Genomic DNA, 25236 nt, shown 5'->3' with positions numbered 1-25236 from the left:
TATCAACTGCACAACAGGCACATGACTCAGAGCGTGATATAATGCCTTGAGACTGGAGATTAAAATGATTGCACTACAAGTAATCAAGAATGGGGAGAATATGCCAGGGCTGCCAGTGATGGAAAGGTGTTCTTGCTCTACTTCTTGATCTAACTGTTGCTGTCACTGCTCTCTGTTGAATTGCAAGTCACTGCCTCCCATGCCAGTTTAAAGGAACCTAGAGATGACATAATGTTATAGTAGCAGAAAAAGAGAAAATGCAGTGTGGAGAAAAAAATAGTGCAAGTGATGGAGAACTTCACTATTTTAAGAGCAGTAAAAATAAAAGCAATAATGTTCATGCTAAGGAAATGATGTGAAAATGTCCTAGGCTGCTGAGATGCATACGAGGACTTAATGTTCCCCTTGTATCTACAAACTTGTAGCAGTTTGGATATTTACATTGCTTTCATTTTATCATCCTGCTGTCCTTCAGTTACTCATCATCCTTTGTGCAAGAATATAAAAGAATAGTCTATAAAGCACCTTCCAGTGTAGCATGCTTGAGTAAAACAACAAAGGAAATGTTGGCAGCATCAGCAGGAAAAGGAAAGAAAGACAGCAGAAAGCAAGGGGAAGTGGCTAATAGTCAGCAAGAGGTAGCTTAGACCACTGAAACACAATCTTCTCAGAACAAGAATCCTTTCCATCTGTCAAATCACCCACAGAAATGACAGTAAAGAAGTTTTCCAAGATGTTTGTTATATTCAATGCACACATATATGTATATGTGCTTTCATACACACACTTTTTTATTATTTCATTGGTTTTAAAAATCAACCACAAAGAACTCAGGGAAATTGAGCATCTCCTTTTGACTGTGTCTTTAACATATTTGTGACCATGGACATTAATTATCACAAAAAGGATAAATGCATGTTTTCCTCATTTCATTAAACTCTTAGTCTCAAATTCAGTAAAAAAAATGAAATTCTCATAATTAATAGAAACACTCAAATTTGGATCTGCTGAATTGATTTGATTGGGGAGGAGTGGTGTTAATTCAGAAGTAGGGTATCACTGTTGAAATCAGATTGCATCGCAGTGTTTCAAGAACAATGGTTGCATTTAGCTTTTCTGTGCTAGATATTTGTAATAGAGATTGCTTCCTACATCTACCACATCCCTATTAGTTCTCTGACCTGCTTGACAAGGAAAGTCTTCATCATGGCGTGACAGCTGTCCTTCTGAATCACTTAGACATGTTAATAATGACCTTTCCTGCAAGGGCAAGATAAATTAGCCAAGAAGTCTTTAGAGCAATTTGAAATGTCCACCTACCGGGATGATCTTGGTGTGCGTGTGTCTGTGAATTTTAGGTGATTTTTATATGATCTCATAAATCCTAAGATTGATGTAGGTGAGAGGGGAGAGGATTGTGAAGTACTAAAACCTGGGACATGTTTTATTTTTTATATTATTTTTTAATTTATTTTGGTTTTTTCCCCTTACAGGTGTTAAGTAATTATATCTAGAGTACCCCACTAGATTTGCAAACTGACCATGTTGGAACATGAGCTGTTTTAACAGCTTTTGGCAGTTGCTCAAAAAAGAGGCTAAAAAGCAGGCAAAACCATTAACTGAATATCCAGTCTTTCCAATTTGAGAACCCTTGAACTCCCCACGTGTTGATTTTATGTTTCCCTCAGGGAGATATTAATCTCTTCTTGCTTCTCTGTAAAATACAGCCCAGGTACAGCTAAATTCTAAATACCTTTTAGCAGAAAATTTTCACAAATGTTAGATTTAAATACATTGAAATATTGCTTGTGGTCTTAAGTTTTGGGAGATCTACTCTCCAGATATATTCTAAGGAAAATCAATTTTGCTTGCCATGTATTTCTTTTCAGTGTTTAAACTCTAGTCCTGTATCTTTGTTATACTTTAAAAGCAGATGTTTCACAAGCTTACATTAAAAAGCTTTAATGTTGTGACTCCTGTGTCTAGATACTTGCAGTCTGGGATTGAGATACATTCAGTGATGCCCACACTTTAAGAACATTCATCTAGTTGCCTTATGCAGTGTTTAATGGGAAGCAAATCTTCAGTTTTAAAAATGGAACTGTGTCTGCCACTAAGAACTTACCTCAAAATTCTAGAAAAGCTAAAAATCACATTTCTGCACCTGCAGAGGTTTAGACTGGACTTCAGGAGGCATTTCTTCACTGTTGAGTTGATCAAACACTGGCTTCCTAGAGAGGTGATCAATGCCCAAACCTGTCAGTGTTTAAGAGGCTTTTGGACAATGTCCTTAACAATGGGCTTTAACTTTTCATCAATGCTAAATTGGTCGGGTGGCTGGACTAGGTGATCACTGATCATCTTCCAAATGAAAAATAATCTATTTTATTCTGTTCTTTCCTGTTGAGCTTTTTTTCCTCTATCCATTACCTATTGAGAAGGTAGGGTATTTTTTACTCAAAATCTTGATTTCACAAAGATTTCTATCACAGACCACTTTACCTGGAAAACAAAAAAAACTCTTTTGTAGTAACTAGTCTGTAAAAATGCCAATATGTATTCTTGTATTCTGGTATAAAACCACCTCTTTCTAATTTAATTTAATATTTTTTGGAAATCCATCATTAACTACAAAGGATAATAAAAATTTAAGAAATAATGAACACTAGAGTAAGGCTACATTTCGTGAAATGGAGAACATACATCAGTATGTAGTGTCTGGCCTTTATCCTTTTTTTTTCCACTACTCACAGAATAGAATAAGAATTAGGTACTTGTAGAAGCAAATAAAAAAACAAAGTAACATTGATTTCCTCTTCTGTCCTATAAGATTATTGATCTGTTTTTAACCTAATTGGCTCTTGTGAAAATAAATGGAAAAAACAGTAGGCTATTTATGGGGTTCAAGTATTTTTTCTCAGTAAGAGAGTCCTAGGCCTGCTTGTTCAGGGCTCTGTTGGCTGTCCTAACAAGCTAAAGGTCTGAGTGCTGTAGCATACTGTATTTGCTTTGTTCTTCTTCTCTTTAATCTCATGTTTCTAATTATTTCTTGTAATTCAGAGAAGGTACATTGCTAAATATCTTGATACACAACAATTGAGTACCTACTGTTAAAAAAGCAGTTTGTCAGTGAAAGTCTTATCTAACATAAAAATGGACAGCTGATTAAAGGAAAGAGATAAAAGAGGTTTTCTAGTTTAGCCCACCAGAGTTTGTGGGAATCAAATGACCATTATTTCTCCTATATCCTGCCTATAGATATTTTTAATCAGTTATACTTTCCTGCACTATATAATTTACTACATAGAATCCAAAGACTGTCTGTTACCTCAATATGGATCTGCAGATATTTTGTTTGTGAGAAAATTTACAGATGGTTGGGCCCCTAATTCACATGCATAAGTGTTTGCAGGTTTGAGGAATTAATTAAATTTTGGTCTAAATTTCCCACACTTTCTTTTAGGCAAAGCAGCACTAAAGGAATTGCACATATATTCAGTGACAGTATTTGTATTGGCTTTGACAAGCTTTGGCTCAATCTCAGAGCTGTATAGTTTGGATGTTGAGCCTGGTGCTTGAAGATACATCATATGAAATTTTATTGCCATTGGAAGTTGTCCTGAAGCTTAAGGCTATGTGAGAATCAGAATCAGGACAGTTAATTACAAATTACAAGTAAGAAACAATGATAAAAACGTTTTCAATTGTTTCAAAAAATGGATAAAGCTGCATGCTTTTCCTTCATATTTGATATAAGTTATTTCATAAATATTTCTTTTTAAAAAGGTGAATTGAAATTTTTAAAAAACAAAGATACAAGTGTTTACACACTTATAGCTCAAATTATGGTTATTTGGGGTGATCATTTAATTCATAGCAAGCATTTTAGCAAAATGCTGTCCTCATAGGGCTGCTGAAGATCGCTGTCCCATGTTTGCATCCGCAATGCAATAGCTCCTGGGGATACAGAGACAGATGATTCCAGATGACAGACATCTGTTTGCCAGTATCCAAAAAGGAAAACTGTGTTTTAAAACCTGTTTAAAACACTATTGCAAAACCAGCTTCATCTAGCTCATTTGGATTTTAAAGCTGGATATTTGTGTGCTCCTTTGGGATAAGATTTGGACCATCCCTCCTGTAGAGTTTTGTTGTAGAAGACCTGCATGTGTATGTTATTTTGCATGCTGTAGCAGTGTGCATATGTGAAAAAGGGAGGGAGGAAAAGAGAAGTAGATTCCAATACCATTAGATGGTTCTTGTGTCTGTTCGAAGCAGTTAGCCATGGATACGGTTTTAGCAAGGCTAAAGCTGTGGCTATTAGCAAGATGATTTATATCTTACCCCTGTGTGCTAATTTAATGCTATTGTTTTCTCTGTCTGCTCTTGTAAACAAAACAGAAGTACTCTGCTGTCTCTCTCTGCAACATATCTACAGAAGTCCTGAAAGTCATCAATGCCACTGAAGAACTAATAGCAGAATCCACCGATCCCTGTGATTTCCCAGATGACATTCAGGACAGAGGAAGAGGGACCCTCCCACTGGGTACAGACCCTGTCAGACTTGATGAGCAGCTCACCACACTGGAAGAAAACGTAAGAACATGAGCCAGTACGTGAAAGAGTCACATGTGTGAGTGACTGTGCCTATGTGTACACACCAACTTGAAAGGGAAAGCACACAAGCAGCATCAGTGAATGTTCAAAATTAATCTGAGGTTATTAAACAAATACACAAACAGAACAAAAAATCCAATTTCAACAGGTTCTTAGCTGTGTTGGTGGGTTTATGCATACTTTAAAATATTGTGGGGAGGGGAAGTTGGATGCTTTGGTGTTTACAACTAAATGTAGAATCTCTATCTCAAAAGTTAACTTAAGCCCTCCGAATCTCTGTGGCTGTGCAGCTGTGCCATGCTTGGCTGAAACCACACATCTCCCAGTCTCAGCACAACCTCATTATTCCAAGGGTAGGTGGGGAAAGCATGTCCCCAGCCACACAGAGAAGTGGAGAAGCTCTTCCTCATTCCACACATCCCCAGCACACTGTGCTGAGTACCCAGGGAGCTGGAGCTCCTTGCTACACTGTTAGAAAGTAGGCTGGAGAATCTGAATTAAACAAACTTTTGTTTGGCCACATCCAAATCATCCTTTTTCATGAGTCCCTGCCATCTGCAAGAGAAAGTACAGTGCTGAATCTTAGGGGGAAGTCACTACTCATTGGAAATTTTTATCCATCCATTTTTATAACCTCTCCTTGCCACCTCTGCTCAACCTTACCAGGCATCTCGCTGTGCCAGCTGAGGTGCTCCTGCTCCTTTTCACTCCCACATGCTGTCCTGGGTGCTGGCATCTCCTGCCCTCCCTCATGGGGCACCAGAGCCACTTGAACCTGCCCCACCATGGAGCTTTCCATGCAGTGGCCATGCTCCTGGCCCCTCTCTGAGAGGAAAATTCAAAACAAACAAGCAAAATAGGCTTGGAAGCCCTCCCCAGTGGGGCTGAGAGAGCAGGAGAGCAGGATGTGCCCAGGAGAGGCTGGATGTCTGGCAGCTCAGATATGGCCCTCTGCAGAATGATAAAGGCTTCCCATAGCAGTTGCTGCTCTAGTGCCTGGAGAAGAGTGTACCTGAGCTTGTGGGAAGCGAAGTGCCTTCCTTGTGCCACCTACCATGATTTCTATGTCATTGTTACATGAGAGATGCGCCCTAACAGCAACTTCTAGCTGACTTTAGTTAATTTTTTTCAGAATAATGGAAGTAGATGAGTAGATGGAGATTTTTCTCTCCCGTGGAATACTGAAGTGTCCTAGCTCCAAACACCACAGAATTCATCTGGCAGGAGAGTGAATATGGAATGAAAATACAAGTCCAGGCTGGACCACATCTTTAGAAAAACTAAGAAATTCTGCAGTACAGAGAGCAATTTGGGAAAATCTGCTCCTACATTTTTTTTCTGTAGAGAACTGTGTTGTAAACAATCTTAAGATGCTTTCCCCCCACACATACTTGCACTCTGACAATCCCTCACATCCGTGTCCAGCTTTGGCATCTCTGGTGCTGTGGCCCCTAGTGGTTCATTTGGGTCAAGCATTTCTCACTGAGCAGAGAGCAGACACTGAGGCAGACCATTCCTTGCTTTGGTGTTGCCCTCACTGCAGCATGTCTCTCAGCTCCCTGCAGAATTCATAAGGTATCCAATTTAGCCTTGCTGTGTCCCCACAGTACATCTTTCTGTCACACGTGGGACATGAAGTAGGTGGCAAAAACTTCTCAGCTTCAAAATTTCACCACTACACCCCAGGGCAGAGTTAAAGAGCCTTTAGAAGTTCAGGAATCCATAACTTTTCCCATTGCAGCTGGAGCCAGATCTACATGCAGCACATCATCTTTGCAGCAAATTCTGGAAGAGGATCTGGGTGTTATAGACATTGTTCATTTTTGCTTTCTCTATTTTGGAGACTGTGCATGCATCAGTGTGGAGAATGTAGGGCCACCTGTACCCACACAAGGTTGGGTTTTAGTGGAAGCTGTACATAAATGGCGGTAAAATAAATTTCCACCATCTGAATGTGAATGTATAAATAAGGGCATCATTTAGGGGAGTCCTGCAAGGACACCATTGCTGTTAGGAAGTGCATCAATTGTTCAGATAAAGAGAATATTCTTTAGAAAAATCTTTTCTTTAGATCTAGCTGGAAAAGTTTCATTAAAATTTAATAAAGGTAGGGACTGAGCGAGTTACAGAAACATTGACGACCTTCCTTTCCCACATTTTTCTATCAGTTCTACTTTCTTTAGATTTTTTTCCCCTCTTGAAAAGTACGTCTTACTTTGCAGAGATTTTTGGTATAGCATTTAAATGCAAATTTTCTTTACTTTTCTAAAGATGCTTCTGTTCAAAATGTTTATTCTTCTTCTTTCTCTAAGCTTTTAGATGTGACAGAGAAATTTTTAGAAAATTGCCTTTTAATCTGAAGTACCTGTGGTATGTCATACCACAAAGATGTATCATTTAAATGAATGGGAAGAATAATTACAACCTACAAAAACAGGATCGTTTCTATTTAAATCATCATGTTAACTTTATGGACCACCTGTGTCTCCAAGTACTCAGCAAAACTGTTAAATGAGATTACTTATTTGTTCTAGGTATGTTTTCCAAAGATTTCATGCCTGCAGTTAGCCTGTGTTCTTACAAGATGCAATTTTTACAGATATAGTGAATTTGTTTCTTAGGAAAGTCACACGCATGAAAAAAAGCTATCTACATTTATGCCTTGAAACAACTGATACAAAGGAAAAAAACACTTTTGCAAGCAATTAAGAAACAATAATGAAATAGAAAAATAATAGAAAGTAAACGATTAAATTTTAATCTGGTCATTCTTCAGTCCTTTTGATCCATAAAGTCACAGCATGGCCAGAAATTGTTTGAATACCTGTTACGTCAAAGGACTGCATGATCTAGGAATTGTGGGCAGATACAATGACTGGAGTGAAAGACATGTATGAAATGAAGGTATCGGTAGATTTCTTTGTGAAATAAAAGAAACATAAAATGCAGTATATCGTGAATTATTGCTCTGAGGAGCTGAATGGAAAATGAAACCTTTAGCTGCAGTTATCATAGGTGTCCTAGGTGGATCAAAATATTAAAAGTTGTTTGTTTTTAGAGAAGAACTCTAAATTAGCAAGTCAGTAATTCTGTCTTATTTGGCCCAGATAAGTCTATTGATCCTCCAAAGATTCACTAAAAGGCCCAGGAGGTGGGAAGGATTTGGCTGCTGTATATTTGGGTGAGAGCAGTATGGGAAGGAAAACTGTTATACATGCAAGCACAGTTAGACTATAAGAAGTTAGTAATTATGTGCTGCTGAACAGTTATTCATGCACCTTTGATTGCCAGAAGGCATTAGGCATGTTTTAATAAACGCAGCTTTATATGGGGCGTGATCTGTTGATTTTCCCTTATAGACTTAGGGGGTTTGTTATGTGATTGAATATCAATAATGAAAAAGCAAACTTTTCAACTTTTTTCTTTGCTGGTCAATCTGGAACAAATATGTTTTGGAATACCATTGTAGCACCTATGAAATTTGTAATGCAGCCACCTCATTCCTCCCTTCTCTATGTGGGTGTGTGTGTTTCAGATTATTCCCCCATGCCTTTCTTCTGCCAGGTAAGTCTCCCTGTAGTGGCTTAGCAAGCAGGGAAACTCAGAGGTATCATGGAAAATGCAGTCTGATCAAACCTCCATGCCCACAAAACATTGACATCTCTCCCTGCTTTGGCCCTGCAGGTGTACCTGACAGCCAGCACGGTGTACGGGCTGGAGGGGCAGCTGACCAACCTGGAAGACGCCGCACGCAAGATCAACAGTGTTACTGAAGAATCTGAGCTGGCCGATCTGGAGGATCAGGTGGCCACAGCAGCTGCCCAGGTTCATCATGCAGAGCTTCAGGTGAGGACAGCAGCTCCTCCCTATCTGCAGTTTTCCCACTGCCTTGCCTAGCACTCACCTCACTGCACACACTTGCTTTGAATATTCTTTTGTACTGCAGCAGTCTGATGATTTAAGGATGCTGACTGCATCACATGAGCTGAGCAAAGCATAACTGAGATGTGTAACTCAGCCCAGGCAGATGTACTGTTTGTTTGTTTCTTCCCTCAGCTTGTTTTTGGACATGGGAGTGCAGCAGCCTGTTATTGCAATGCTAACACTGAACAACTCCTTGCTGCCTGGCAGCTCACGTGGTGCGCTCTGTGTCATGTGTGTGGCTGTGGTCAGGCTGCAAATACAGTCATAGGCAGTTTATCTAATCAGCAAATTGTAAAGCACTTCCCAGAAGAAACCAGTGTTGGCAGCTTTCTACTGACAAAGGCCAATGCCAGTCAGAGGCTGAGCCAAGCACAGGGCCTAGCACTTGCAAGCCTACATTGGGATTTAGGCGCTAAGCAGCACACATCCCAGCCAAAAGGCACTAGCTGTTGTGGGATGCAATCTAGCATCACTCTAGCAGGCTTCAGAAGTTCTAGGGCTCAGAAGAACACATCATGATCTGGTGCTAAAAGCTGAACAAGGTAATGCTGCCAGACCTCAGGGTGCTGACACTGCTTGCAGGTCACTGTCAGTGATTTCACTGACCAGCCTGTATCCAGCGGGACACCCTGAACTGCCTGTGACAGGGTCTAATAAGAAGTAGCTGATGATTTTACTCAACAGAAGCATGCTCAATTCAGGACTGAGCAATAATCTGAGAGTCTGACATCTCCCTGATGCCAGAAGTGCATTGTCACACTAGCTGGCAAACTGGCAGTGATGTTTTGTTGGCTTTGGTCATTATTTTATAAATCTGTTAATGGAGGTGACCAGTGAGGAGGAGAGAGGCCTAAGCTATGCAAGGAGGATGGCAAAGAGGCCAATGGAAGGTCTTCTGCAGAATGAACAGTTTCAGGTGTCGTGAATCAGGATTCAGATTATATATGTCTGACTTCTTTGATACTTTTTTCCCTTTTGTCAACACTTTTTTCCATTACTCCCAATATCAGACTACTTTCCCCCAAGCAATTTGTTTTCCATTCAGTGTTTTTATATAGTGTGTGCCTGCATGTTTGTGCGTAATATACATATACATTTAAATTATAAATATGTAAGATCAAATGTTTAGATTTTGTGACAGAGGATGTACTTTGCATGAAATTAAATTTGAGTTAGGAAATGTGTCCCATGAAGTCATTCTTTGAATGTAGCCTTTGAAAAACACAGTTTGAATGAAATTGTGATTATGCAGCTAAAGGTAACTGGGAGATGGCAGATGCAGGTTTTCTCTCCTCCTTTCTTTTTTTCCTCAAAAGGAGTAAAATGCCTCTTCCTTGGATTCACAAGGTAGGTTGGATTGTTCTTTTACTCCATCTTTACTAACAAATTAAGCCCCTTTTAACATCAAGACTAAAGAATTCAGGGAAGTGTCAGAATTGCTGAAGAAGTTACCCACCTGTTTATATTTTTTTAATAAAGAGGATTTGACTGGGGGAGGGTTATATTTTAGTAGTGGCATCCACAGTAATTTTAAAACTTCTTTTCCCCCCTCCCCATCTGTCTGTCTCTCTCTTTTATTTTCTTTGAAGATTTCAGATATTGAGAGCAGAATATCAGCTCTCACTGTTGCAGGCTTGAACGTGGCTCCCTGTGTTCGCCTGACAAGGAAACGGGATCAAAAGCAAACAAACCAGGTGCCAGAACATTATGTAGTATTCAAAAATACATTGGGGAAATCTTGCCTCTTTTTCTATAATGGAGTTGAGTAATGCATATGTGTTATTTACAGATGCATACAATAGACACATCAAGACAGCAGAGGAGAAAACTTCCAGCTCCACCAATAAAAGGTGCGCTTCAATTATTATGTACATTAGAGAGAGAGAGAGACTCTTTTTATAAGGTTCGATATAATGTATGGTTCAGCAAAGCAGGGGAAAGATTGTGTTACAAAATCAAAGCCTAAATATGTCCATCCTCCTCATTTTCCATTGTACTTGCATTATACAATATACCCATTTGTCATATTAAAAAACATCACCACTTTCTCTTCAGTGAGAGTTGTGACAGTGGCAAAAAAATAGAAACAGAAGCAGAAGGCTGGAAGAAGAAATGCTGAGGAATGTTGAATACTTGAAAGAGGCATGCTGCCCCTCCAGCATACCTGGTGTTAGTTTGTGACACCCAAGTGATCGCAGTGACCAAAAGCCAATGGCCACCCTCCACAATCCACCACTTTCTTAAAGCCTCTGTTTGCTAATTTCAGTCCATATGATGTGGCTCAGCAATGTTGCTGGTATGTTATGCAATGGCTGTGAATTTGCTTTATAAAATAAAGTGCTTTTTTTCTGTTTTCTCCTTTTGGGTTTTTTTTTCTTAGCCTCATGGTGCGTTATCTCTGACAGTTCTAGGACCCAATTCACCTTGCATTACTCTTTCGTAATTCCACAGATTGACAAAGCCTCAAACTTTAATAAATTTGGAGTACCACAGCCTGCTGTTTTTAATTTAAATTAAATCCAGCTTTCCTCATACATCTTAGGGGAGGTTTTATCTCTCTGGAAGCTGTGACTCTTCATAAGTACTTTTACATCTGCTTCAATCTCTTATGTGAAAAATCTCCCTTTTTGTATCTTTCTCAGGTGAAACAATAGATGGTTCTCCAGTTACCACTGTCAGAACGTTTAACAGAAACTTCATGCTTCAAGGATCTCTAACACAAAGAACTAAAGAGAGGAAAAGCACTGCCAAGGACTTAATGGTAAACAAATGTTTTTAAAACTCTGTTAAAAGCAGTAAATAGAGAGATAGCAGTATGTGTGTAGGCAGCTATATTTCAGCATCTTCACAAAACATCTCTTGATAGTTTGAGGAAAAAAAAATAGAGACTGCTGAGGCAGCTCTAAGGAAATCTGACCAGTGTCCTGGAAGATGTACACCACAGTATAGCAGCTCCTGAATGTTGGCCTGTGAAAATGTACCTGGCTGCCAGCTCTCCAGGAATGTGCTACCCTTACTTTTAAACAAATAAATAAATAAATTAGTGGTCCCCTGCAATTCAGACTTCTGAAACAGACCCTCACAGAACCAGCTGCACACTGTAACTTGCAGGTGAGAGTCACCTTGATTCTCACTAATTGTTGAGAAATGTTCCAATGTTATCTAAGTGGATTTAAGGGGTAGTTAGGCCACGTATTGCTCTGCAGGATTTGAACAAATAGGCTTCACTAGACAGCTGTCAATCATTTCTTCTATAGCAGCCATATAGGGATAAAGGGAAAAAACTGATTGTTCTGAAGCAGTCTGGCACTGGATATATGAGAGGGCGAAGGACCTGGCTCTATAGAGATTCAGCAGCCTTGTTTTGTGTTTCATTCATGTTTTCTTTCCTGTCCTTCTCTGTTCTAGGAACCTGCTATAGGATCTGCTGTGATGTACTAAACTTACACTTCCCTACTGCCAATAACACACTGCCTAAGGCTGTACACTAGAGTGCCTTTACTTAACAGCCATTGCGTATGTCCAGCTGAAAATGGACCCTCAAGAACCCACAGAGCCTCAGTTATAGGGCTTCATTTGGATACCTCACTGAGAAAGCTGTCCAAGTCTTCAGCATTGTGGTCTGCTACAGGAAACTCTGCCTTAAAGTTCTCACAGGACTCTAGACAGGATGCTGAGTTTCAAAAGCAAGGCTCCACATTTTAAGATGCACTTTTTCTCCCTATTGATTGTACTAAAGTATGTTGTCTTTAAACTGCAGTATGTTTTTGTACACTCAATCAGTCATAATTATAGGCCAAATTATCTGCCAAAGCAGACCTGTGATCCATATTTGCTGGCCTCTTACTATTCACGTAGGCATCCGTCTTGTTGAGCAATAAGAACAACTCTGTGCAGTGTGTGCCGCTTTTCAGCTGCATGGTGGGTGTGGAGAATCAGTGTACCTAGCTCTGCTCCCAGGGAGTCAGTGGAAGTTTTGAGAAGGTTTGTAGGAGGAGATGTGCAAAGTTCTCTCTGTTCACTGAGGGTACGTTTGGCAGATTGAATGCTCTAGAGCTAGGTAAATTGCTCTTGGCAGCATGGGGAGCATGGATGTCATGTTGAACCATGAATTGGTGGCCACACATGTGGACCAGATATCTGTTGAGTTACAATCCTGGTGTCTGGAAACATCTGAACACTGTTGTGAAACCAACACCTTTGTATGTCTTGTTCTTCTTGGTAGCATTGTCCACTTGATGGTGGCCAACCACGCTGTAGATCAGAATAAATTCTGTCCAAACCTTTAAGATTGGAAAAAGAAAGTGAAAGTGTTGTGGATGAGATCTCTGCTGACTGACTGGTGGTTGTAGGGTGACTGCAGCCTGTAAGAGGTTCCTTTCTAATGTTCCCTGGTGTTTCTGAGAAGGGGGCAAATGTAGCCCAGACATCTCTTCCTTCACTAGTCTGTAGCCAACAGAGAGTAGCTGAGTCCTGTTGCTGGTACCACATGTACCCCACTACCACTGGACCGCTCTGAATTCAATTGTGAATAGTAATATTTCTTCTTTCATTTCTTGAGACCTTTAAAAGGTGAGTCAAACTGGAAGACCCTTGAGCAGAAGTCCTGGAGGAATATGCTGCTTAAAGGGTGTTCTTCTCACCCCCCTGGGGAAGGGTGTTGCCAATTCATGGTATTTTATGCTCTGAAGAATACAAAGGAGGTAGTTAGAGGAGGTGATAAGCCAGTGAATCCCTTGCCTTCCACACAAGTGGCAGAGCAGGTACCCAAATGCAGACAGGGTTGGCATGAAATGTGCTGTGAAGAAGGGCACAGGCTGGGAAGTTCCACCTCAGCACTGAGGAGTGGCTAGCTCTCCAAGGGAGCCCTGGGTACTAGGAAGGGAGGAGGGTTCCTTCTTTCCCTGGGCTCCCAGTGAACACCCACAGGCAGAGTGTCACATGTTACCTGCCATATAGCAGGAAAGCAGTCCTCTCAGACACCAGGCCATGAAATGTCTGTGGTTAGGCAAATATGAGCAAAACTGGGCAAATTTCCTGACTAGGCTGCATTTAGGGGGGCATGTGGGGAAGACAAGGAATGGCTGGATGAGTTGGTTGGAAAAATGGTTCCAGATGCAAATCTGCTACCCACATTTGACATCTAGCTTGTCAATACTCTGATGTCCAGCTGCATGTAAGGAACCCTTGGAATAAATACAACCATCTTCCCACCTAGAATACATAAGCGTCATTCCATCCCTTCAAGGAATTTCCATCTGCCCAAGATCTGAACTAGTGTGTTCATTCTGGGTGAAATTAGGCCTTCTTTTACTCTCACACAATACTAGTTCTCTAAAATTGGTTTGCACAGATGCGAGGGCAGAATTTGGCCCACTCTGTTTAATATATAAATATATACATAAAACAAATAGATTTTATTTATATATGCAATCCGGTAAAGGAGATTAAACAGAGTAGGATGCCTAGTAATTTTTTTGTTATTCAGTCTTCTCCTCCATTGACTGTTCTTGTGTATGTATACAATACATTCCCAGGTTCTGGTTTATGCAGGTATGCGTGTTATGAAATGTCATTAATGGTGGTTGGTCTGCATATTTGTTTAATAAATAATAACTAATATTGTGTATGTAATATCAATACAGAAATTACTAATTTTAATAGAATAATTCTTTGGCTTTTGTTCTGTTAGTGTGATTTAAACAAGCCAATGAAGTTTGGAATAGGTTGTTTTCCTTAAGAGGCATGAAAAGCAACTATTATCGTGTTACAATGTTAAAATATTCAGTCTTCTTTGACAGAAAAATGTGTACTGTGTAGGCATTGCAAAAAAAAAAAAATTTAAAAAAATCCCACCTGCTCTAAGGCATTTGAATTTTTACAAATGTTTATTGTGCCAAATACGTGCAAAGATATAATTTCCTGTTTTAAAAAAATCATAAAAACATATGTTATAGCACACAAAGAATTATTTTGTCATCAAGTGATTTCAATCTTTAGTGTTAATATTTATAATTAGATTAATTTTTATAAATGAAAATATTTTAATGGGTAAAATCAAGACTATATGATCTATTTGATTAAGTCTGAGTGAATATTAAGCTTGCCTTGTTGTTGTTATCTGCATACTCACCAAGAATTATATGTCAAGAGAAATTATAAAAGAGTAAAAGCGATTTATGAAAAGAATGCCTTTTCAAGGACTTGATTCATAAAGAAAAACAAAAAGTTCTTCTCTGTGGTTTCAGTTTATGTGCCCTTTGGCCAGGAGGCGTGCAGAACACACAGCCACGCATGGGGCTCAGGTGCTGCCTGTCTACAAGTGACACGGTCACACCTGGGAGATGGGCAGCTCCACAGAGGTACCGGGGTTTGCCGAGGGGAAGGGGACACACTCCGTTCAGACTCCCTTCTTTAGGGCTGGGGTGAGAGGAATCGTGTCAGGAACATTTGATGGTTAGTCGTCTCTAAAATATCAAGTCTGTTAGGTGAACCACCATCCCAAACAGTTTCTCAGGTGGAATTTCTTTAACTCTCTTTGGGATTGCTACAAAATCTGAGCAAGAACCCTGCCAATAATCTTAATCTCATATTTCCAAAGTCCTGTGCGATGAATGCTGATCAAAATAATTATTAGTATATATTCTCCACCATGAAAGAATTCATTAAAACTAGCATGTTTTAAGTAACACTTCGGGTCAGCAGATATGTTGTATTATAAATGGTAGTAACTACCTTATTATAATAAAAATCCATCCATTGCTGACAGACCATTTGCAAAGAGAAAAAAGGGTTAAGATATCTGCAATGGTTAATTCAATCACTGTTCAATTTTAGTAGTAATTCTAACAAAGCACAACTAGAAGCAGAAGTTCATTCTACTTTCTCTGTTGCAGAATGATTCATGGCCTGGATTTAACTATCAGTCATTACCTAATTTGTAAACTATCTTTTTTGGATATAAGCCATAGATTAAACATCATTATTCCTGCTAATAGTTATTAATCAACAATAAACATATTCTAAATAACACTTCTTATAAAATTAATATAACAAGGTTACATTAACATGAGTAAACATGAGTGTTGAGCCACAACCCCAGGCTTATTGATGTGGACTAATGTAGTAGATGGTACATGGCTTGTGATCCTCAAAGAATGACTTGAGCTTGCTCAGATACAGCACTTGGAAACAACTACATTGTTTTAAAGGTAGTCAGCTAGTTCAGGCCTTTACCCCTTTTGGAAAATGGTGGATGATTATATGCAGTAGGCACAAAACTACTCCAAGGAGTTCAATTAGCCAGGTTTTTTTTCCTTGCAGGGGAAAATACTTATCTTTGATAGGAACTCCTCTTTGTTCATTAATATATCTCTCCAGCAGTACAGGAAGAATCATGAAGGGCCAAGGGGTACTTCAGGGCAACATTCTTATGAGTGGATGTTAACAATCTCTATAAAAGCTACACACAGAGAACAAGCATTTCATGCCATTAATGCATGAAGGTACATTAAAAATCAGTGAGAGCCTTTTTTCTTTCTTCCAACCATTGCTTTTTATTTTTACAAATCAACAGCCATTGACTTTGAAATCAGACAGGAGGGTTTCATGATACATGTCATGCTGCAAAGTTTAAATCCCAGCCCAAAAGCTGTGTTGGTTTGGGATAAACCTAGCATTACAGTGAACAGCATCAGGAGATTGGTGGGGATGCATGACGAAGAAACATTTTTATAAGCTGTGGTGGCAATCAGTGCTTGTGCCCATGCATTGTCTTTTACCTGCACCCTGAACATGTTTCTTTTTGAATGAACTTGCACAAGGAGCAAAAAGAAAAGCAGTGTGGAATTGCTGGGCAAAAGCAGAACTGTAGGTCTGAGGTGCAGGGGAGGGCACAACTCAAAGAACAGAGGCTGGGTCACCACCTTGGGGAACAAAGATCACCAGTCATTGTCTTCTGTGTCCAACATTTTTTGCTTCCACAAAGCATTCAAAATGAAATCCAGGTGTCTGCTCACAGGCCTGAGGCTGCCATGGCTGCTTCTCAGCTGCCTCTTCCCAAACCTGCCGATGGGACGAACCCCACGGCCCACATACCAAAAAGGATCAATCTCAGGACCTGGAATTCAAAGCAGTCAGTGAGGCATCTACTACTGCACTTAGAGGCAGTGTTTCCTGAACATCTTGAGGATGTAGCCCATAAGGAAAAACAAGGGGAAAGGCTGCAGCCAGACACACGACTTGCTGGTGCCTTTGAGAATTGCTTTCTACGTATAGACTCCGAAAGAAGAGAATTCAGACGCAAAATGAATTTTCATCCATCTGGTCTGCAACCTGTATTTTTAACATATGCCAAATTATCCATCAGATTTTCTGCAGTGTGTACCAGGTACACTATTTCTATAAGCTAACAAATCCACTGGATTGCAGAGGGGGTTCCTATGTGAGGGGTAAACATTAAAATTAATTACTATTCACTTAGCAAGTTGTTTCCATGGGTGACTTTTTTTTTTTCCTTTTAAACCATCTGACACTTATTTTTGTAGTCTAATACAGTTCTGGAGCAGGTGTGGAGAGGGGTATATTAAAGGACTAAGATATAGCAAGAGGGAAATTCTACAATGTGCTGGAGATGATCCCACCCCAAGGAAATGCCAAATCATTCCGAAGCCAGAGACCTGTCAGGAACAGGCACAGACTACAAGTTAAGCACATTATATATCATCCCAGTGATATGAAAGTCTCAGGCAAGGCAGGAGGATTTTCCCCAGTGCATTTTGATGCTTGAACAGAGAAAATAAAAAGTTTACTTTGCCTTTAAATTTCTCCATAAATATATCTTTTAAGTCTTTAAGCACAATGTTTAACACCCCTCCTGCCCAACAAAACCCAAGTAACTTAATTTTTTTCACCCATGTACCTAAAAACTGAGGTTCCCAACATCTCTAGTCCTCTTTAATGGGGAAAGATGTGCTACTGAGAGCCCACGCACCTTACTCCTCACATCCCCTTTCTCCCACTCCACATACAACTATCAGCCTTTGCTCCTTGGAGAAAGACAAGAATTCTTGATATGATTTTCTCAAAAATCTTTTGGACTGTGTGTAAGCTTTTACTTGGGACACATGGTATTGTCCCTCACCTGGCCAGCCTCATTTCCTCACAGCATCTCTAAATGGAGACACTTCAACTACTCGTATTTGGACTTTCAGACAACTTGTGCTCCCAGACAGAAATGAAGATGTCCGTAAAGTGAACTTAAGCTTCTGACCCTTGCTTTCTTGTTATATACAAGTGGTTGTGAACTACGTCAGGTCTACAGAATACAGCTGATATTTGGTGCTTAAATATTTGATGTATACCACCTTACATTTTCTTATCTTTTGCATATTAGTGTCTTCTCTGATATTTATCAGCAATATTGCTATTTGCCTTGGTTAATTAAAGGCTATGAGAAAGACATGAAGTTCTGCATATGGTTAAATGGAAGCACAGGGTCCCACACCAACATTTCACCATAGAAACACCTACATGGATTTGCTGCTGAACTTTTCCTGACAGCCCAGCCTTGATCCCTCAGTGCAGCAGAGACTGCGGGGTCACCATTATGTCAGGTGAGAATCATACTTACTTCTGTTGTCTATCTGATGTTTAAATGGCCTGCTGTGTCCTGAAGCAAAGCTGAGCGATACCAAGAGCACCAGCACATAGACAGTGACCAGCTTTAAGCGGTTTGGTGACCACTGGGCACGTGGTGTCCAGGAGATTGGATGCCACATGACAGAGCAGTGGTGGGAAGGCTGTAAGGAAAAAAGCGAACATAGGGAACACACATGAGTTAAAGTTCTCAAGGTGAAGTAACGCGTCAACTGGAACAGCGTGCTCCTATCCAACAGAGCCATTTTTTGGCTCTAAGTCCTGTGGAACACTGATGCTGGGGATGTCCTGGGCATTTCTGTTTGAAGGTCAAGGCTATGCAGTGAGCCATCTACTGATGTAAAAAAATATTTTCTCTCCAGCAGTGAAAGCCCCTGACATGGTTTCACAGGGCACTTGAGTCCTGGCCCTGAGCTCACTGCTGACTGCTGTGTGGCCCTCTGTATGACCATGGGCATCGGCCACCAAAGTGTGTTTTACCTCTGGCATCCTTTCCTCACTTGTAAAATGTATCTAACATTTGCATTTTACACACACTTTTTACAACTAAATGCATTTCAGTATTAAAGAGAATGATCCTCCTGTGTCATCACACCCAGAGTGCAAAAGTACGATTTCCAGTTACGGTTTCCTCTGATAGATGTCGCAATCCTGTAAATGCACCCAGATGCAACTGAATGAGAAATGCCTCCCGTCTCCCCATGGGACAGGCTGGGCAGAACAGAAAGTGCTAAGCTGGGAAAATTGCATCCAGGAGGTGAATGAGCCCAGGCTCGGGTTACCACTTTCTCTAGCATTTTGTACAAGCTTCCTTGCAGCAGTTCTCCCAGCTGACATGCCAGGACAGTCTGTCTTGTAACATGCAAGATCTGCCTACGTATTTGACAGCCTGGAACCTCTCCTACAGAAGTCAGCAGGAGCCCTGTTTACTTAAGCATCACTTATAGGAGATATGTAAGCACAGAGCTATAAAAAATCCTCTCAGCTCTGGCTTCTCCTTATGTATGGGTGGGGTTTTTCCCCAGTTGCTGCCAAAATCATAGCCTGCTTTCAGTACAGGCAGAGCAGGAAGGAAAATCTTTGATGTGAGATGCTCCTAAGCACACCAAACAGGCAACACAGCAAAAGCACATGGAGAACCTGGTTGAGTCTTTCATTAAAATGCAGTCAAAAGCTCCTTAACCCCTAGTATTCAGTGAAGGTTTCTCTAAGGCTTTTCCCCACCCCGACAGTTTCTAACCAGGCAGTTTAGAGGAAAGTGATTTTAACTCATGATATCAGAACTGCGGTTTAACTTTTTCTAACTTAAATAGCTCACAACAATCTCATGACAATCACAGGACTACGTTAGCCTAAAACCACAGGGGGTGAATTCTGCCTTCAGTTTCAGCTGGGGTACATCTCTTCTTGCTCCATGTTTAGCAAAGCCTTATGTTCAGTGACAAAAAGAAGGTGTTTTTAGGCATCTCTCCAGTGTGTTTACAGGGTTGCTGACAGGTTTTCCAGATTACTTGCTCTTTTGTTTTGTGTCTTGTTTTTTGGGAACTGTGTTACAGAAAGGAAGAGCTTGTCTGGAGCTCATTGTTGATGAAGGACAAAAATACAGAGAAAAGCTTTTAGCACACACTTTTTCCTAAGCATGCCAGGTTTCAGTCTCCACCAGCTGGTCCTGAATCAGTCACCCCAGCCACCTTCTACAGTGCTGTTATTTATTGAACTTTTTACTCATACTCTTATCCTGGCTAGGGTTTCTGCAAAGCACATTGCTCCCACTGCTCCTCAGTAACATGCCACCCCTAAACAATCAGGGGGCTCAGCATCTCTAATCCTCCCTCATTTTTCTTCTCCTAATTGTCCCACCCCTGTTTATATGGGAAGAAACACAGGCAGAGGTAATGTCAAACACTTGACTCTGAGCATTTCTAACACCCAGCTCCACCTTGTCAATAAGCAAAAAATCCCGGTTTACCCATGCACAGTCCTTTCAAGAGTACTGTGGCTGAGAGATGGTCTGTAATCTCCTGAGGTCCAGACCTGCCTTAGCCCATAGACCTGCAGCTTTCTTTCAAAGGCGAAATTGAAACAAAAAACAAGACCTCATACAGTTGTATGCCATCCATTTTCAACCATTAAATAATCATCAAAAAATTTAAAACCTGACTATTTGGAACAAAACTTGACACAATTAAAAGTTTCAGGAATAATTTTGCTCCTGGAGCTTAGCAAAATTCAGCACCGCTGCTATCTGGTCAACTTGCCAGTTCTGCTTGGTGCCTAAGCAGAGTAAGTCTTTAAATTTTGGCTGAGCAACATCTGTGACAGTAGTCTGGCAACTTCCATTGACATGAGAGAGGAAAGTTAAAGTCACAAATACAGTTACAGTGAAGCCACCGTATCACAGATTGCCATGGGTCTGCCTCACACAAGGAGTGGGAGACCAGCCTGGCTCTGCCTCTGGGCACACAGGGGCTCTAAGCATACAAAACTCAAGCTCTGCCGCAGACCCATCAGGTACAAGCCTACCATGGTTGTCCTTGGAAGACAAGGTGCTATTAGCTCTTTAAACCCCAAACGAGGTTCTATTAACTATTTAATCCCCAAACCAGCATCTTACAGGAGATCAGCGGCTGTGTACACCTCCTACAATGCAAATGTCAATAACTTTCATGTTCAAAAGCAGCCCTGGAAGTACCCATGAGAGATCAGACCCTGGGTGAACCCAGGCCTGGGACCATGGCCCATTTCAGGACTGAGTGGCACGAGAGGCGTACGGCTGCACTGGAGGCTGCTGCCTGTGCTCTCCCTGCAGGGATGCACCACTGCCTGAGGGCTCAGCCAGATTGCCTCAGCACAGTCTCCTTTGCTACAAAAACTGGACAAAAGTCACTCAGCACAGAGCACAGCTGTGTATGTTAGTGTAGGTAAGCTAAACCTCAAAAAGAAAAGAGGAAATCCAGCAAGAGCCTGGACAAGCACTGAAGCAGATAGAGGGAGGCACTCACCTGTTTGCACCAAAGCTGCTTCTCAGGTAGTCACTGCTCCAAGTAGAAGCAGGGCAGCTGATGGGGGCTTGTACCTTTTATACTGGAGAGAAGTGGGCTTGAAGCAGGGAGGGGGAGTCAAGAGGTGGGCCAGGAGGACGTCAGCAGTACTAGTGAGCAGGATTTAAATTTACAAAAGGAGGAGTAGAGAATGGTGGCTCTATTAGAAAGCCATTGATCAGGGAAGGGGGCAGGGAGCAGGAGTTGAGGGCAGCGCCAGCGGTATGCAAGGGGGGCCTGGCAGAACACGTGGCTGAGGCCCCAGGCCCACCAGGAGGAGAGCAGAGGGGAGGAGGCTGTTGCTGTGTTCCTATGGGTGAGTGGACACAGGCAGCCAAGAGCAGCACTAGCTGCTAAGCTTTCTACAAAGGAGAGCCAAGCCCTCTGTGCTGCCCGGCTGAGATGCTCTGTCTGAAGAGCATGTCTAAAGGGGGGAAACATTCATGGCTGGGGATGAGGTATGGGGAGAAAGAGGAGAGAGTGGGAAGGTCTCAGGGCCAGCAAGCTGGAACACTGCAGTCCGTGCACTCCTTCCCCAGCCCTTGTTCTTCTTGCTGTTGTCCCGTCCTTGGCTGTTGCTTGGGATCTTATTTGATGGCAGCCCTAGTTTCATTAAGCCCCTAACTCACAGCTGGGGTCAACTCACCCACGTATAACTTTTAGGTCATACTGCAGCACAGCACCCAAGTAGCTGATGAAATCAGTTGTGATTCAGTGCTTAAGCAGGCACTTACCAGTTTAGTGGCAGAGAAAATTTCACCTGCATGAGACTCTCTGGAGCAATATTGTATTTCTACAATAGGCATCTCTTTCGAGTGGTTATTTTTAACTCTGCCTCTTGACTAACGTGTCATCACAGCCTTGCTGGTTAAGACCTCACTGCATTAAGAGTTAAGACCGTGTTTACCGTGAAGGTTTGTAGAGGAGCAGCAGCTGAACTGGCAGGTGTTTCACACCTTGGGCACCATCCTGCAGAGAAGCTGAGACGTGAAGCATTACTGGGCTGCCTGGGAACCACAGGCTCTCTCTTCACAGACACAGGGTTGTGCTCCAGTCCTGGTGGGACTGACAACCTAAAGAAACAATTTTTAAGTCTGTGCTTAGAAAGGGGGCTCTGAGGCCTGACTCTGTCTAGAAACTGACACTGGATAGGAAATGCTGAAAACCCATTAGGATGAAGAGGAAGTTCAATAGCAAATCTGTCATTCAATTTTTCTATAAAGATGCTTCCAGTTGGGAAAACCTCAAAGTACAAATAATGCTATTTCACTGCAGCATCTCCAGAAAGAAATGAGATTATTTTATTTCCTAGGGGCAATTGTTGGGTACTTCTACAAGGAAGCATGATTGATATTTTGCCTGGTCCTGCCCTTACTCAGCATCCAGGCATCAAGCAGATGACCCCACCACCACTTGGGAGAGTACGGTCACCATTTGTGGGGATTAAAATAAATTTCTCATTTCTGGGTAACAGTTTGTTTTATGGGTATATGTATGAACAAAAATGGTAAAGAAGCCTGAGAAATACTTTCTATTCTCCAATTTTCACCTAGCAAGAGCTAAAAGAAGTGTCTTCCTCATCCAAGTTTTCAAGAGTTTACTCAGACTACTCAGGATTACAACTACAAAACATGAAGAGCACTTCAAGTCCATGATGGCACAGAAAGTCTTTTTACAGCTAATACAATCAATAATAGATATAAATGCTTTCCTCAGAAACCTCCTTTTAGCATGCTGCCTTTGAACCTTCCAAGTGCTCCCTACGTAAAAATCAATCTGTATCTAAGAACAAGGCAGTAGCTGTGCTTCTGCCATTCCAATTTTGTGTGCATGCATGCAGAGGGTATCTTAGTAAGTAAGACTCTTCATGGAATCTCATAGTAGATCTTTTCCCTTACTGCTTTTCACATTTATTTTAACCAGCAAATGTGGGTATCCTTTCTCAATGTCTAGTGTGCAATTGCTGGAGTAAGAGGTTTTTTTCTCCAGAATATGCAGAATCCTGTCTTGTTTTGTTGTTTTGCTGGTGACTCTAACATCTTAAAACAGAAGCAAAAGTCTTTTTCATCCCATTTATTCTTTCTTGCTGGCACTGCAATGTGAGCCTTTCAACACCACAATCATTTTCACCAATTGTCACCTACATGGAAATTACTATGTAAAACAAAATTATTCAATGTCCTCATGTGAACATGGTTTGCTGATTGGTAAATGCTGCCTGCAAAATAATATGTCATACAAAAAACAAACAAGTAAAAAAAAAGCCATTTAGGAGAACCAGTACTTAAAACGCTCTGATACGATCACCTACCTTCATTCTGGCCCAAGGTTGATCTACTGCAGCATCTTGGTTTTGACAGTAGACAGCAAAGAACATCTATGGAAAAGTCTAAAAACAGGGAAACATATTTTGACATTCCTCACTGGACTCTTCTTGCAGATTCTTGAGCCCTGTGGTCCAGAGGCTTCCCAAGCCAAACGTTTCTTTGTGGTAGGTAGCCCTTTACAGACTACTTCCCTTTCACCGTTGCTTCTTGAACCCATGTAAATTCTCAGCATCCACAAAATTGTGTGCCAAGGACTTCACGGCTCTTCCTCTCCTACCAGAAAGATCAGGGCTTTGCATCTGTTCTGGACACACCACTTGCCAGTTTCAAGAACTTCCATTTTCACTTTCATTCAAGTATTTTCCTTTTCACTTTCAGCCATTCTGACTTTATAAAAGGCTACTATAAAATGTTCTTAGCAACAAAGACTAATAAATTACATGGCAGTCTGCTTAAATGAGCCTCATCAGGCGTTTCTCTTACCAAAGTGCTATTTTACTCCATCCTTGTTGACTGGATTTCATTATTTCTTTCCACCAGATCACAAGTGAACTACCACAGTGCTACCTACAGTACTCAGAAGCTTCATAGAAATAATTCTGGCTTCTCCTTTGAATCAGAGGAGGGGATAAGACTGACACTTGTGCTGCCTGGAGCTGGAAATTCTGAACTGACATTAACTAGGAAGAATTTGATGATTGATAAGAGGCCCAGTTGCTCTGAGTTTGAAGGATTCAGGACAAGTTGTATTCAAACCTATTCAGAAAACCATGTCAGTTCAAGCAACTACATGAAACTTCTAATTACGTTTAGCCTTACACTGAAGCTGTTCTCTACTAACGTTCAGGTTCAGAGAAAAGCCAGGACTGGCTTTATTTTGGAGCTACTTTTTTTCTTTGAGAAAGAGGACCATCTAGTGGTTAATGCTGAAATTATCTTGTTTTCGATCTTTACTGAGCAAGGACTGAACCCCCACATTTCAAACAAAAGCATGTGTATCTTGAAATCTGGCCATTTACTGAAGCTCAGCCAAACTACATAAAAGCCCAATTCTCACTAGTTAGGCTAGCTATCCAGGTGTTTATCAGCAGCATAATGTCCAGGTTGCCCAGTCTCCCAGTTAGCGCATGCTTATTGGAACAACTTGTTAGCAGCTGGGCAGCTCAAGCATAGACTACAGCTCAGGACATCAGCCAGCCTCCACAAGCCCTTCCTCAGCACACTGTGGAGGCTTTGCACCAGAGTTAGAGCTTGGATGGAAAAATACAAGTCAGGGTTGGCATGGTTACAGCCACCTTCAAAACTATTCTGCTGATGGGAGAGGGAGGATTTCTCCTGACACTTTTGCTATTCTTCCTCCATGCTAGAAAACCACCAGGCGATCTCCTGCACAGAGGTTCAGGATGTGCAGATTCAAAAGGTAGGTAGAATCATGTAGTGGGAACAGGGAAGATTAAAGTTCAAGAAAAAAAAATCAAGGATGGAAATATTTTTACATATCTCTCAGGCATCCAGCACTTTGACATTATTTTCAGAATGCCAATATTAGGCCAGCAAAGGACAACTTCTGGTGCTGGAGTGGAGCAGATTTTGTGCACAGAGTAGTTGCAAGATGGAAATTAGTGCTGCTATGTGCCATTTGCATATTTCATGCACAGTCACTTTTTCAG

At 41.1% G+C, this 25236-nt stretch overlaps 2 protein-coding genes across 8 annotated transcripts in view; one reads left to right on the top strand and one right to left on the bottom strand.

Moving 5' to 3' along the window:
• The window catches only part of MYRIP (myosin VIIA and Rab interacting protein), a 215521-nt gene extending 200749 nt beyond the window's left edge, over window positions 1-14772 (top strand). For 6 of the 7 annotated variants that reach the window (XM_064671032.1, XM_064671040.1, XM_064671051.1 and 3 more), the window contains 6 exons: window positions 4402-4596; window positions 8302-8463; window positions 10131-10235; window positions 10331-10391; window positions 11184-11302; window positions 11950-14772. In XM_064671032.1, coding sequence (XP_064527102.1) covers window positions 4402-4596; window positions 8302-8463; window positions 10131-10235; window positions 10331-10391; window positions 11184-11302; window positions 11950-11982 — 675 coding nt within the window. In that variant the 3' untranslated portion in view covers window positions 11983-14772. The remainder of the gene's footprint in view (window positions 1-4401; window positions 4597-8301; window positions 8464-10130; window positions 10236-10330; window positions 10392-11183; window positions 11303-11949) is intronic. The other variant, XM_064671059.1, reaches the window with a different exon arrangement.
• Window positions 14773-15940: 1168 nt separating this feature from the next.
• LOC135422095 (uncharacterized) lies at window positions 15941-24989 on the bottom strand. Its single transcript, XM_064671099.1, has 4 exons — window positions 23551-24989; window positions 22147-22338; window positions 18173-18341; window positions 15941-16660 (listed from the first exon to the last, which is right to left on the bottom strand). The coding sequence occupies exons 1-4, from the start codon at window positions 23614-23616 to the stop codon at window positions 16482-16484; spliced, it is 606 nt and encodes a 201-aa protein (XP_064527169.1). The 5' UTR covers window positions 23617-24989; the 3' UTR covers window positions 15941-16481.
• Window positions 24990-25236: the final 247 nt, after the last annotated feature.

Source organism: Pseudopipra pipra, chromosome 1, assembly GCF_036250125.1.
Source record: "Pseudopipra pipra isolate bDixPip1 chromosome 1, bDixPip1.hap1, whole genome shotgun sequence".
NCBI lineage: Eukaryota > Metazoa > Chordata > Aves > Passeriformes > Pipridae > Pseudopipra > Pseudopipra pipra.
This window is presented reverse-complemented; position numbering and strand designations above follow the sequence as displayed.

Bases quoted from the DNA above. Each gene is read 5' to 3' on its own strand.
- LOC135422095 (XM_064671099.1), bottom strand. From the start codon at position 23,616: ATGTTCTTTGCTGTCTACTGTCAAAACCAAGATGCTGCAGTAGATCAA. The intron at 18,342-22,146 runs GTAAACACGGTC...TTTTCCTTACAG, and splicing joins CTCCTCTACAAACCTTCACG to CCTTCCCACCACTGCTCTGT. The intron at 16,661-18,172 runs GTAAGTATGATT...TTTGAATTCCAG, and splicing joins ACATCAGATAGACAACAGAA to GTCCTGAGATTGATCCTTTT.